The sequence below is a fragment of the Lynx canadensis genome, chromosome A2 (assembly GCF_007474595.2).
Source record: "Lynx canadensis isolate LIC74 chromosome A2, mLynCan4.pri.v2, whole genome shotgun sequence".
NCBI lineage: Eukaryota > Metazoa > Chordata > Mammalia > Carnivora > Felidae > Lynx > Lynx canadensis.
In genome coordinates, this window is record NC_044304.2 from 6293732 (window position 1) to 6308011 (window position 14280).

At 46.7% G+C, this 14280-nt stretch overlaps 1 protein-coding gene across 2 annotated transcripts in view; it reads left to right on the top strand.

Moving 5' to 3' along the window:
* The window catches only part of INSR (insulin receptor), a 139762-nt gene extending 131104 nt beyond the window's left edge, over nucleotides 1-8658 (top strand). For both annotated transcript variants that reach the window (XM_030299196.1, XM_030299201.1), the window contains 3 exons: nucleotides 779-908; nucleotides 1248-1382; nucleotides 3741-8658. In XM_030299196.1, coding sequence (XP_030155056.1) covers nucleotides 779-908; nucleotides 1248-1382; nucleotides 3741-4095 — 620 coding nt within the window. In that variant the 3' untranslated portion in view covers nucleotides 4096-8658. The remainder of the gene's footprint in view (nucleotides 1-778; nucleotides 909-1247; nucleotides 1383-3740) is intronic.
* Nucleotides 8659-14280: the final 5622 nt, after the last annotated feature.

Genomic DNA, 14280 nt, shown 5'->3' on the forward strand with positions numbered 1-14280 from the left:
GGGGAGGGAGGCTAGAAGGCAAGAAGTAACACGAGTCTACTTACGATCCCCAAAGACGTTATCTTATATCCGCAAGGGAAGCCGGAAGTGATGTCATTCTGCTTATAGTCCCGAAAGACCTCGTCCCCCATTAGCCACGGAAAGCAAGGAACAGCATGATCCTCCTTATGTAGCTTTTCTTGGGCAGTGAGCTGCCAGGGTCCAGATGGAGGGAAGGTCCTGCAGGGGAGAGGTGGCCGTGGGCCTGGGTGGGGCCGGAGTGATGGAGAAGAATAGCTTGACTAGAGGGGAATGTGGGAGGAGAGTGGGCAGGACTTAGATGTGTCTTAGATGTGGGTGTAAGGAAAGGGGGTGGGTCAAAAGAGGACCCGACCCTGGGTTTTGAGCTGGGCACTGGGTAGCGGTGGAGCCACATCTAGTGGAGAAGAGAAGGTTGGCTGCAGAGACTCAAAGCTTTGGTTTGGGAAGCCTGCAAGGTCGTGGGTGGGAAGGAAGTGTCGCTAGAAACAGGATTCCCAGGCTGCGGGCCGGAACATTGCCTCCTTACCACTTGGTGCTTCCGTTTCCTTCCCTTTACGTGGCGGCCCATCCTTTCCCTCCACATCCCCATAAGTACCCTCAGAATCCATTCTCGGTGGATTTGGCCGCCACGCAGGTGAGCCCACACCTGGGGCAGGTGAGCCCATCTGCGGGCTCTTGGAGGCGTGGGGCCCTGAGGATGGGAGACACCTGGGCTGCAGGCTGAAAGTTAAGGCGATGTTGAACCATTTGTTGTCAGACTTCGGAATGACCAGAGACATCTATGAAACGGATTACTACCGGAAAGGAGGCAAGGGTCTGCTCCCCGTGCGGTGGATGGCACCGGAATCCCTGAAGGACGGGGTCTTCACCACTTCTTCTGACATGTGGTGAGTCGTGCACGGATCGGCAGACAGAACGCTGGGCCCGAATCCCGGGTCGCTCCCTGTGTGTGACCAGCAAGCGGGGGCCCGTTAAAGCCTGCCTTCCTCGTAGCCTCGTAATCAAGAAAACGAAGGGGATGTCATGTCTGAGGACGCTTGCACAGCTACCTGTGTTCCGACTGAGACTAATGTAGACGTTTCTGGATGCAGCATGAATTGTTGAATGAACTGGCCAACCACATTCTAGTAGACGAAGAAGGGGTGTGTGTGTGTGTGTGTGTGTGTGTGTGTGTGTGTGTGTGTTTTAATGGCTTCTTTGTTACTACGTTCAACTGTCATTGGCAGGTCCTTTGGTGTGGTCCTTTGGGAAATCACCAGCTTGGCGGAACAACCTTACCAAGGCCTGTCTAATGAACAGGTGTTGAAATTTGTCATGGACGGAGGATATTTGGACCAACCTGACAACTGTCCGGAGAGAGTGTAAGTGTGCAGTGTCCGGGCTCTTCCTTAAAAAGGCATTAGTGCCCTTTGGTTCGCTGTCATATGTCTACACAGGTGGTTGTGTTTGCACACTGTGTCTGGGCACGGGCACTTTTTTGCACGTTGTATCTACATATGTGCTCGTGTTTGCATGTCACACCTTCACAGGTATGCTTTCTTGTGTATCATGTGGGTGGAAGGTTCTACAAGAAACCCCACCTCAGTGGTTACCACGGGAGAAGGAAACTGGGTGGCTGGGGTGGCGTATTTATGTTTAACTGTCTATTTATATACTTACCGGGTTGTCAGGAGATGAATACAATATTGCATGTCAATTACACCTCAATAGAATGGGGAAAAAAACAAATCCTAAGTATAAACATTAAAATTATTTTGGGGTCCAGGGATATGTGTTATGTATCTCCCCAATACTCCCCAGTTTTTGTTTTACATTTTTTTGCTGAAAAGAAATAGTAAATGTTTGTTAGGGGACCAAATGGACAACATACATGCACAAGCCATTTAAACACTTGCAAACTTGTCCTTCCTCACTTAGAGTCCAAGAAACATAAAGTAAAATGAAATACCGTCTTCCTAAGTTAGCAAAAAAAGGAAGAAAGGAGGAAAGAAAGAGGTTTTTTTTTTTTTTAAGTTAATTTATTTATTTTGAGAGAGAGAACCAGTGGGGGGAGGGCAGAGAGAGAAGGGGACAGAGGATCCGAAGCAGGCTCTATGCTGACAGCAGAGAGCCTCATTTGGGGCTCAAACTCACAAACTGCAAGATCACGGCCTGAGCCAAAGTCGGACGCTTAACCGACTGAGGCACCCGGGCCCCCCCAAGAAAAGAGAGTTTTAATGCTCAGTGCTGACAACAGTTTGGTGATAATCATTCTTACCCCCCTGTTGTTAACAGCTACTCAAAGCGATGTTTTTTAAAGTCTCAAAAAAAAATTGACATGATCTAAATACCGAACAATATGAGAATTGCCAAGTAAATTTATAAATTAAGATGATGTAGCCATTGAAATCTCAAATGAAATTTGCAAAATATTATTTTTCCAAAATAAAATACGTTGAAAATATTTCAACGTATTTTATGAAAATATTTTATAACTTGGTGAATAAGCCTACGTTAAATATCAAGGGTAAAAAGTATGTATGACGCTTCCAAATGTCTTCAGATAGAAAAATGAGGTTAGATCTGAAGGGAAGTTGTATGCAAGCTGTATTTTCTCTATGTTTTGGTGTTTTCTTTCTACAATGAACATTTATTAAATATGAAGTCCTTTATTAGTGTTTCTTTGGAAAAAGTTTTCCCTCCTGAAGGGGGAAAGGCTATTTTGACACTTCACCCCCCGAAGAAAATGACGTTAATTTAGAAAACCCAGTTGCAAGGGACCTCATAGGAAAAGGAGTACGAAGCAGAGTTGTTCAGAAACTCTGAGCAAAGTATTTCGAGACGTTGTTTCATGAAAGTCCTTCACTAAGTCATGCCAGTAAGCAGCTGGCTGTAGTTCCAGGACCAGGGAAATCGAGTAGGCCCTAGGGTAGAGGTCCACAGACTCTCTACAAAGGGCCATATTGTAAATATTTTCAGCTTTGTGGGCTCTGTGGCCCTCTGTTGCAGCTACTCAACTCTGCGTATAGACTGAAGGCAGCCATCAACAGTACGTAAATGAACAGGTGTGGCTGTGTGCCAATAAAACTTTATTTACAAAAACACTTCAGGGGGCCACATTTAGTCCGCGGGTGGAAATTTGCCAACCCCTGCCTTAGAAATTACAGCGGGGCGAGGAAGAGGTAAAATGGAAATCCCAGGCCCTCGGCACCTGCCCTGTGTGCTCTTGGCTGAGTCAGGTTGTAACCCCCCCCCCCCCCCCCCGCCGCTACCGCCCTGGAGCGCGTGAGTGCTGGGCCTGCAGGATGGCTGCTTACGGCTGGTCCTCCTGATGCCCCATCAGGCCTCAAGCATCTAGATCCTGAGGGATCTCCGGCCCTAGAAAGATTGCCTACTGGCACAGGGAAGCCTTTCAAGCAGCCCCAGTAGAAATTAAAGTTTACAAAAACCAGGAATGTATAAAATTTATAAACCTTGTTCAACGTGTGGCTGTGTCAGAAGGGGCCCTTCTTGATCTGCCCTGGGAATGAGGCAGCCCCTTTGGCTGTCTTTCCAAAACCCATTTTTTTTAGCATCGGTAGAAATGCTGTTTCTGTCTTGACTGTTGCCTGCGCTGGTGGCCACCGTCTGGTGCTGGTACTTGTCATCTGTGGGGGCGGCCCGCCGGGACAAGGGTGGGAGTGGGGATTGCATGGCTGGATCCCCCGGACTCCTTCCTGACGCGTCCCTCTGTCCTGCAGCACCGACCTGATGCACATGTGCTGGCAGTTCAATCCCAAGATGCGGCCCACCTTCCTGGAGATCGTTGACCTGCTCAAGGACGACCTGCACCCCAGCTTTCCGGAAGTTTCCTTCTTCCACAGCGAGGAGAACAAGGCGCCTGAGAGTGAGGAGTTGGAAATGGAGTTTGAGGACATGGAGAGTGTCCCCCTCGATCGGGCCTCACACTCACAGAGGGAAGAGGCCGGGGGCCGGGATGGAGTGTCCTCGCTGGGCCTCAAGCGGAACTACGAGGACCACATCCCCTACACCCACATGAACGGGGGCAAGAAAAACGGACGGATTCTGACCCTGCCGAGGTCGAATCCTTCCTAACGGCGCCTGTTTTGGGGGAGGGGTTCTCCAAACCCCTCTGGTTCACTTTCCTCTGGTTTGAAGGCCTCCAGAAAACTCAGGATTCTCCTATGAATCTGCCACAGTGTCACACGGAGCTCAGAGATCATTGCTATCCGTTGCTGTTCATTGATGACTTAAAACACATTTGTTTGATTGCCAAGTTGACGAGCTGTCAGAGAATTTAACTGTGACCCTAGAGGAGAAGGGGTTTCCTCGGCTGCTGTCCCTACAGGCAACTGCGGTTTTAAGCCAGAATGTTACTATTTTTTCAAGTAGATTGAAAGCAAGGACTTGTTTTTAAAAATCTTCTTCTTCTTCTTCTTTTTTTTTTTTTTTTTTCTGGTGTCTGAGCTACAGTATAAAGCATAAAACTTGTTTGTGGAACAAAAGTTTGAAAGAAAGAAAGAAAAAAAAAAACCCACCCTGTTCCAGTAGAATCTCAGACTTTACGGAGTGGGCTTCGGGAAGAGTCTTCTCATCCAGGCTGAAGGATTTTTTTTTTCTTCTTCTTCTTCTTCTTCACAAAATCAGTTCCTCAAATTGACCAATAGCTACTGCTTTTATACTTTTGATAAGAATCTGCAGTCCCGGTGTGCGGTTCACGTGTGTCCACGTGCGTGCGTGTGTGTGTGTGTCCAGGCTAGATATGGCTGGTGTGCGTATGTGTGTGTGTGTGCGCACGCGCACAGAGTATTCATGCCGCGTTGACGCTTTGGGGGGTCTGCTCTTCTCGAGCTCCTGATCCCTCCCATCTCCTTCCTTCTTATTTACTGGGAGACTGTGCCCTCCACAGATTTTTCTGCCCCAAGCCTAGTCTCAGGAGTCTTTTCTCCCTTAACTTTGGTGAAAAATGTTTTCCGGGAGCCAAGGGAGTAGTTTGGAGTGATAGTGGATCTTTTCAAGACCAAACAAAGCTAGGACATAAAAAAAAGAAAAAGAAAAAAAAAAAGAACTAAGGTGATTAAGAGTTTTGAGAATATATTTGTAACATATTTAATTTTTGAAAAAATCTCCAGCATCAGCCTCATAAGTTATTAACTGTTTCCCGGGGGGGCGGGGAGGGGAGGGCTTGTGGGTTGCTTGGTTGATCTGCCTGTGTGCAGAGGGGGAGCGAGGCACCAGTGGCTGATTTGTTTGGTCTTAAAGGCATCCATTTTTCTGGGAATAAAGCCACATTAGCTGCTAACCCTTTTGGACATCATGAGGCCATGGGTGTGGGTGAATGGGTTTGGTGGATGGCTTGGTTTCTGCTTGGGTAAGCTGGTAGGCGCCTGGAGCTGAGTCCTGCCTTCAGACACACTTGTGGCTCTTGGATCTTTTGGTTCCTTGTGTGTACCTCGCACGCTTCCTCAACTGGGTGTGCACATCCTATGATTACTGTGCAAACAACAAAATCAAATCCCAAAGTGCGACAGCCCAGATGGACTTTGAGAACACTAAGCAATATGAAGCGAGATGCACCTGTCGGTTGCCTCCACCCTCAGGGCATCCAGCTGTCCTCAGAGTTGACCTCCCAGAAGCTGCTCTGCACCCAGTGACCTCAGCTGGGCCAGGTGTGGGGCCTGAGCAGAACTCTCAGGTGCTTATGATGTCGCAGTCCCCAAGAGAGTAGAGTCTGGAGGAGAAACCGCTAAGGATCGTCGCGCCACCAAGAACTTCCGAGTGGGCGTGAATTCAGTTTCTTCCCTTTGGGGAAAGAATCACAGCTGCTCAAATAAAGAACATGGTGAACTCATTACTTTGGTTCATCAAAATCGTCACCCACGGGTTATCCCTGAGAGCATTTGCTCATGAGTTTTCGATTGCTTCCTTCTCCTCTTCTCTTAAAAGTTGTGGGCTTAAGAACAGGATAGAGACAATGGCGACCTCTGAACCTTCTCAATTCTTGGTTAAGAACACAGGTAGACACAAATCCCAATTGCCTATTACTATCTTATTTATATGATTTGAGAAATCACAGCACATGAAATATTTCTGGGGAGCCTCAATGATTGGGTACAAGGAACAAGAGAACAGAAATTATTTTCGCCAAATTTATTTTGTACATATAAGAGGGTCTGTACGTAAATTAAAAATACATAGATCTAGGTATTTTGTTCTTTTCATAGTAAATTTGTAGTGGCCGTATATGACACTAGCAACAATTTTCACATTTTTCTAATTCAGAAAAGTTTTCTTATATTAGGGGGAAATTATTTATTTTAATATATAAAAATCACTGTAAAAATCACTTTCGTAAAAAATGGAGTGCATGTAAATTTTTATCAACGAGAAATAAACAGGTGAATGTGGGGTAATGATTTTTTTTTTTTTTCCAGCACAGTCTACCTCAGTGTATCATTAAGATGTGGTTCAATAATGGACATCTTTGAGACTTCAGAATTCTGCCTGGATCCAATCTGAATCAGGGAAAATCTGTATCAGCTGATTCCAAATGCCAGGGACCAGTAAGAATTTTGAGGGAGGGAGTTGGGATAAAGTGTGGCTTTCGTGTGAGCATAGATCCTTTTTCTGGCTGATAGTAGTCTTCTCTGAGTTCAATCTTCCCCACCCCCACTTTTTTTGATCCTGCATCCATTGGCACCATGCTTCCAAACATGAACTGAAATTTCAGGTCATCATGACGTATCTGATGTGTGGGGTGCCCAGGCCTGAGCTAGCTTCCTTTGGTGAGGAGAGAATACTCCGTCTCCTGCTGGGGCGAAGATAGGTTTTGGTGCAAAGCTAGCATCCCTGCTGCCCTACTGCATCCCCCTGCAGCGAGCACCGAGGTGCCCGGGACTCTCCATGGCTTCTTCCTACTCCTTTTAAGCTCAGATGCTTTGGGGGAGTGGAACAAATTGCACTGTGGGCACCTCACACACAAATACCCAATGCAGCGTCTCTATCCTCCAAGTGGAAAAGGGGACTGTAGAGAAATTCCAATCCCAAATCTACCAGCATGCTGAGTATATTTTTTAGCCACAGAACCTTGGACCCCTGTGTGAGAATGCTGGGTTCACCTGCACAAATGGGATATCGCCTATTTCTTTTAGTTTGTCTCTGCCACTGCAGTGAGAAGAGAAAGCAGCCATTGGGTCATAAACCTTTTTCATCACACAGTGTTGTGTCTAACAACAACTTTGGTCCTAGAAAGTCATGATTGACCTGGCAGTGTTGTAGTGATGGGCTCTAAAAAGAGCAACAAAGCCGGCTTAGATGGGTACTTTCTGTTGTTTGTTTTTAAAGATGTCTCATTATTATTAAAATCCTTTTCATTAATGTGGCATAATCGACAGAGTAGTTTCTTCTTCCGGGAGGAGAATAGCAAGCACATTACTTTCTCCCGGGACCAGTGATGTCAAGCACACGTCTGGAAATGTTTGTATTCTGGGAGCTGTCCTTGGTGCTTTCCTGTAATGTCAAGCTAGTAGGGAGGAATGCTGCTGGTTCTCGTGGAGAGATACTGAGCACAACAGAGGAAATGTGGGAATTGATGCAAGGGTCTGCACATACAATCCTGTGATCATTGGAGACTGCTGCCAATTGATGGACAAATCTTCCACTATCTCCCACCAGAGCAATCTGCCATAAAATGTGCTGGTTGGGTTGGGAGGTGTTAATTCGTAGCTGTCGTGGCAGTGGGCAAGAATGCTATCAGAGCATGGCCCATGCCAGCCATCTGAGTAGCTCGTGGATGTGCTGTAGGTCCAGTGACAATCATTTTTCAACTTCATGGTGGGTGGAAATTTGGGGTTAAATGTCTTCTGGATGCCACTTGGTGAGTCCTTGACACCTCGGGCTCTTCAGAAATTACGGTTTTGTTCAATGGGGGGAACAGGGAAACGCTGATTGTGTATAAATGGTGCACATAGAATGGTGTCCCTTCAGAAAACCTTCCAGAAGGTTGTTTAGACTATTGATTTACACCAGAGGTGAGGTTGAAATGGAAAGAACAAATGCTGATTTGTTCTTTCAAACACGTGAAATAATGTCATGGACTTTCAGGGGCTACAACTGAAGGTGAATGTTTCCTGAGGGGTCCCCCAGAAGCAGAGGGAAACTTTGACTTTGTGAGCTCACTGTCAGCTCATACCAGTCAGGGTTGAGAACCAACCTCCAGCCAAATTCTTATTCGGGTGTGGACCCTAAAAGTCCTTGTTAAAAACCAGATCACGAATCTGAGGCTCTTTGTCCCCTTTGAGAAGGAAGGAACAACATCCAAGACAAGTGTGCGTCTATGTACACATTCAGGAATGGCTTGTTTAGTCTTTCTACTTTTTGTGCCTCGGGGGGTCCTGGCCCTGCGTGTCAGCCGCAGACACTTTCCATCCGCTGTCAGCTGCACAGGATCAAACGTGCCTCCGCTTATGGGGAAAACAACTCAGAAACACAAAACCCACCAAAAGCTCAATTATTATTTTTTCAATGTTTTCCTACAAGAGCCAAGTAGCGCCATGTACAGAATATGCCTTTTTCTTTGAATATTGAAATTGCTCTGCATGTAAAATATGGGATAATTACCTGTTTATATGAAAATTCTGAATAAATTATCGGAGAATATTCTTGTTTTTGTGTGGTGTTCGAGCAAGGACCTGTGAACTGTGTGGGCTCGTGGCTGTGGGGTGGGCTGTGTTAAGGGAACTCTGGAAATCACGGGTATCTGTTTTCAGAGGGAACAAACCTTCATTGTTTCTTCAGAACAATGAAGCGGGAGGTTAAATATTGTTACAATCAGGGCTGGTCTGCTGGTACATACCTGTATGATTGAACTGGTGGTTTAAATATTGAACTATTTCCATAACGGTTGGTAACTGCTATCCTAAAGATCCTCAGACTTTCCCATGATGCAAGCACTAAGGGGTTCACTCCAGGGATACCAGGGGACCTCCGGGGTCTTGCTCTATTTCACCATGTATATATTGAACACTTTTAATGTCATCTGACAGGATGGAAGTGCCCCCAGGATGGGTGGTCAGTGGGGGACCACAGATTGAAAGAGGATTTTGAACAGCCTTGCATGAGCTATACACAGAGCGTAGTGGGTAAGGAGACAGACTCCCTGCCTTCAGCTCCGTATGTGACTTTGAGTGAGTCACATGACTTCACGTTAGTTGCTGCTTGTAACAAATATCCTAAAAACTTTGTAGCTTGAAACAGCAAACATTTATTTCTCACAGTTCTGTGTGTTGGCCAAGTGGGTCCTCTGGTCACAGCCTGACTCCATCCATCCATCCATCCATCTGTCCATGAAGTCATCTTTCTGCCTTTCCTTCCTTCCTTCCTTCTATCCATTCAACCACCCGTTTGTACACCCATCTGTTTATCCATCCACCTGTTTGTCCATTCAGCCATCTATCTATCCATCTGTCCATCCATCTGTCCACCCATGCAAGACTTCCGGGCTTCGGTGAGGACCTGGCAAAGCTGAGGAAAAGCACATCTTTGGGTGGGCTTTCTAGGCCACAATCTTGCAACCAGAGAAGGAGCTCCAGCTGGGCTCTGGGTTGGACTGGGGATGTGAGTGGTTGAAATGCTCAGGGTTCGGGGCCAGGAAACCCTGATTCCTGCCCCAAGTGTGTGCCATATGACCAAAGATTGAGCCAGTGGCCACCAGCATAGTGAGAGGAAGGAAGCACATGAAAGCTTTGGTATCTCCAAAGTACTCCACAGAAAAGGGAGGTGATACTCTAACAAGGCTGGCATGGTTCGCAGGTGGTCTAGACGATGTGTGATGAGGTCCACGTTTTCTAGCTGTTGGTCTCTAACCTCCTTAGGTGCTCCTGACCCATCTCCTGGGGCATGGTTTCAACCCCGAAGCTGACCGTGCAGCTTGAGATTGTGCCCTCAAGGTGACTCACCCAGAGTCTTATGCCCCAATTGCCTCTAGAAGCCCTTGTTGTGACCAGAACTACATTAGATCCACGGGGGTAGATGTAGTGCATGCTGTGATGAATACACTGCTGTGGTCGCTGTAGTGGGTCCATTGTAGTTGACGGAGGCATTGTCTTCTGGGGGCTCACAACTGAGCCCCTCTGCCAGCACTTTCCTAGGCTTTGGGGACCTGCTTTGCCCACAGTTAGGCTCCCTCGCTCAGGGTAGCCACATCTAACGACTGTTTTATGTGGGGACACCAAGGCCTGGCCCCTGTGCCTAGATGCATGTTATAGGTTTGATTGTGTCCCCCACACCCCATCCAAAAAAGAGATGTTCAAATCCTAACTGCCAGTACCTCAGAATGTGACTTTATTTGGACATAGGGTCACTGTAGATGGAACTAGTTACATCTGTAACTAGTAGGGCGGGGCCCCAATCCGATATGACTGGTGTCCTTATGAAAGGTCTCCCTGGACACAGATGCACAGGGAGAACGCCATGTGACGATAAAGGCAGAAACTGGGGCGACACATCTACAAGCCAGGGAACGCCAGAGATTGCCAGTGAACCATCGGAACCTAGGAGACAAGCAAGGGACAGATTCTCCCTCACAACCTCAGGAGGAACCAGCCTGGCTGACATCTTGATCTTGTACTTCCAGCCCCCAGAACTGTGGGAGGATGCATTTCTGTGCAGCCCCCTGGTCCGTGGTACTTTGGTACAGCAGCCCTAGCGAAGTGGTACAATGTGGGACAGCTCTGAGACGCCACCACGGTTAGAGTGCTCCCCGTTGGATGGGGTAAGGTGTCAGTGGCAGCTGCATCGCAGTATAATTTTTCCCTTTGCTCAGACCCACTCCCCTCCCTTACAGATACTGATCCCAAGTTATCCCGGATAAAACTCCCCCATGTGAACCTTTATCTCTGTTGCTGTGTGACAAGCTCTCCCATACAAAGTGGCTTAAAACAACAACCCGCTATTCTTTCTCACCATTCCACGAGCCAGGCCAGCAGCGCGTGTTGAGATCCACGCCTTGGGTCAGCCGATGGCTTGCCTGGGCTGAATGATTCGAGATGGTTTCACTCATCTGTGTGATGGTGGCAGGCTAAAAGATTTCAGAGTCTTTTTCTCAAGGAACCCCCATCTGCCACAACCAGAGATGTTAGGACCTCAGGGAGACTCATTGGCAGCTTTAGAAAATGAATCAGAGAGGGACAGTGAACTCCCAAAACTCACACAGCAGTGGTTCTTTGTTCCCCTGTGCTCTGGTTGGTGGACCTACAGGTTCATCTGGCTTTCCAGCATTAAGGAGGAATAAAAGAGTTGTCCTTGTGAGGTTTCTGAGCACAGTCCCTCCATGGCTGCCCTGAAAAATACGGAACAGCAACCCACAGAGGAAGAAGGCAAAGCTCCCAGGGTTAAGGGTAGTACGGAGATGCTAACAGGTTCACAACAAGGCTTCAAAGTTAGGGGTTTGTGAGTTTTTCAGTTGTTAGCCAGGCCATCTGGGACAACTCATCAGGCCTCCCTAAGCCTCAGTTTCCTCATTTTTAGAAAAAGATAATCACAGAACCTCTACTGCGGAGTCATTCTGAGATTAAATTGGGTAAGACCGAAAAGGTAGTAAGCACTGAGCCCAGCATGTGGTATAAGCTTAATACAGATTAGTAGCTTTACTTTTTTTTTTTTATTATTGTAAATACGCATTTTCACCCCCCACCCCCACCCCCAGGGAATGCCGTGGTGCGTGGGGTCGTTTTGCGGACCTTACATGGCAGAATGCTCAGGACACCTTGTGTTTCACAGATGTGGCACCTGAGTTTCAGGGAGTTGAAGGAGCATCACTGATCTTCCTTTCTGTCCTGTTGTGTCAGAGAAAACTGTGGTGGACACACTTTAGGGTGACCCCCCCCCCCAATAATTCCCATTTCATGGTGTCCACCACTTTGTAGGATCCCCTCGCCCTGAGGATGGGCAGCATACGTGACTTGTTTCTAACTCGTTGACCATGGAGAAGATGATGGAATGTCAAGACCATGTTTACGGAATTTTATAGAATTTATAGTAGCAGGTTGGCGTGAGAGATTTTACCGGAGGCGTCCAAGAGCAAACCATTCTATTGTGAGCTACAAAAGGGGCCATGTGAAGGGAACTGTGGCTGCCCCTAGGGTCTGAGGGTGGCCTCCAGCCAAGGCCAGGATAAAGCTGGTGTCGTGAGTCCTACAACCACAGGAAATTGACTTTGCCGACAACCTGGATGAACATAGAGGCATATCCTTCTCCAGGTGAGGACGTGGGCCGGAAGACGCCTTGACTGCAGTCCTGAGAGACTCCGAGACCCAGCTAAATGACGTCCAGACTCCCGGCGCACAGAAAGTGTGAGATAATAAATGAATGTGCTTTTAAGGCGTTAAATTTATTGCACAGCAAAAGAAAACTGATAAAATAGCATAGTGACCCGATCTGAGGTATTGGGCAGGTGAAGAGTCCTGTGTAGCACAGAGAGTGTCTTTAAGTGTTAGCTAACACGCGTCACCGGCATTGACATCATCACGATGCTCGTGCTCCTGGTGGAAGGCATTTTGTGGATCTATGTCTGTGTCTATATCTATGTCATCTATATCTGTATCTATATCATCTATATCTGTATTTATTTCTATCTATGTATCTCCTAGTTTTTCTTTTCTTTTTAAAACTGAGGTACATATAACATATAACATTATGTTAGTTTCAGGTATACAACCTATTTTGGTATTTGTATGTATTCAAAAATTGTCTCCGAGAGGAGTGTAGTTAATTAACATCCATCACTATGCACAGTTACATTTCTTCTCTTGTCATGAGAACGTTTAAGATTTACGGGCTTAGCAACTTGCAAATGCATGATGCAGTATTATTACCTACAGTCACCTTGCTGTGTGTTACGTCCCCATGACTTATTTATAACTGGAAGTTTGTACCTTTTGACCCCGTTCACCCCCTGCCTCGGACAACCATCGATATGTTTTCTGTACCTATGAACTGAGTTTTTGCTTTAGATTCCACATATAAGTAAAATCATATATTTGTCTTTTAAAAAATACTTTTATTTTTAAATGGTTTATTTAGGGGCGCCTGGGTGGCGCAGTCGGTTAAGCGTCCGACTTCAGCCAGGTCACGATCTCGCGGTCCGGGAGTTCGAGCCCCGCGTCGGGCTCTGGGCTGATGGCTCAGAGCCTGGAGCCTGTTTCCGATTCTGTGTCTCCCTCTCTCTCTGCCCCTCCCCCGTTCATGCTCTGTCTCTCTCTGTCCCAAAAATAAATGTTGAAAAAAAAAATTAAAAAAAAAATGTTTATTAAATGGTTTATTTATTTTTGAGAGAGAGAAAGAGAGAGTGCAAGCAGGGGAGGGGCAGAGAGAGAGGAGGATCTGACGTGGGCTCTGCACTGAGAGCAGTGAGCCCAATGTGGGGCTCAAACCCACAAACTGTGAGATCATGACCTGGGCAAAGTCAGGCACTCAACTGACTGAGCCCCAGGCGCCCTATGATTTACCTTTATCTGTCTGACTTACTTCACTTAACATAATGCCTTCAAGGTCCATCTATGTTGTTGCAAATGGAAAGATTTTACTCTTTATGGCTGAGTAATATTCCGTTTATATCTATACCACATTTTCTTTCTCCATCCACCCATCAACGGACACCTGGATTGTTTCAGTGTCTTGGCTATTGTGAATAATGTTGCAGTGGACACAGGGATGGCGTGTGCCTTCTACTGTCCCCAGCCCCCCAAAGAGTGACCCACAGGTGCAGGATGCTACACGTGCAAACCCGGGATGCCCCTGCCTTGGGCCGTCCCAGCACATATCCCTTAAATACTCAGAAACAAAGCCCTGGATAAACTTGGAAGTCTCCAACACCAACATTCTGGTGCCATCTAGTCTCATTTGTGAACGAGTCTCATTTGGCAAATTATATTTTTCTAGGAATTTGTCCTTTTTGTGTAAGTTTTCCAAATTTGGGACTGGGGTTCAAAATAATCTTTCATCTTTTTAATCCTTGCAGTTCTCATTTTCCATTTCTCCCTCCCTTCTTTCTTCTTTTTTCGAGGGGGCAATTTTTCTTCCCTAATCAGTCATGTTAAAAGTTTGTCCATTTCTTTCTTTCTTTTTTTAATGTTTATCTATTCATTTATTTTTGAGAGGGAGGGAGAGAGAGAGAAGGTGCGTGCATGTGCGCAGGGGTAGGGGAGGAGGAGCAAAAAGGGAGGGACGCAGAGAATCCCAAGCAGGCTCCGCACTGTCAGTTTGGAGCCCCACGTGGGGCTC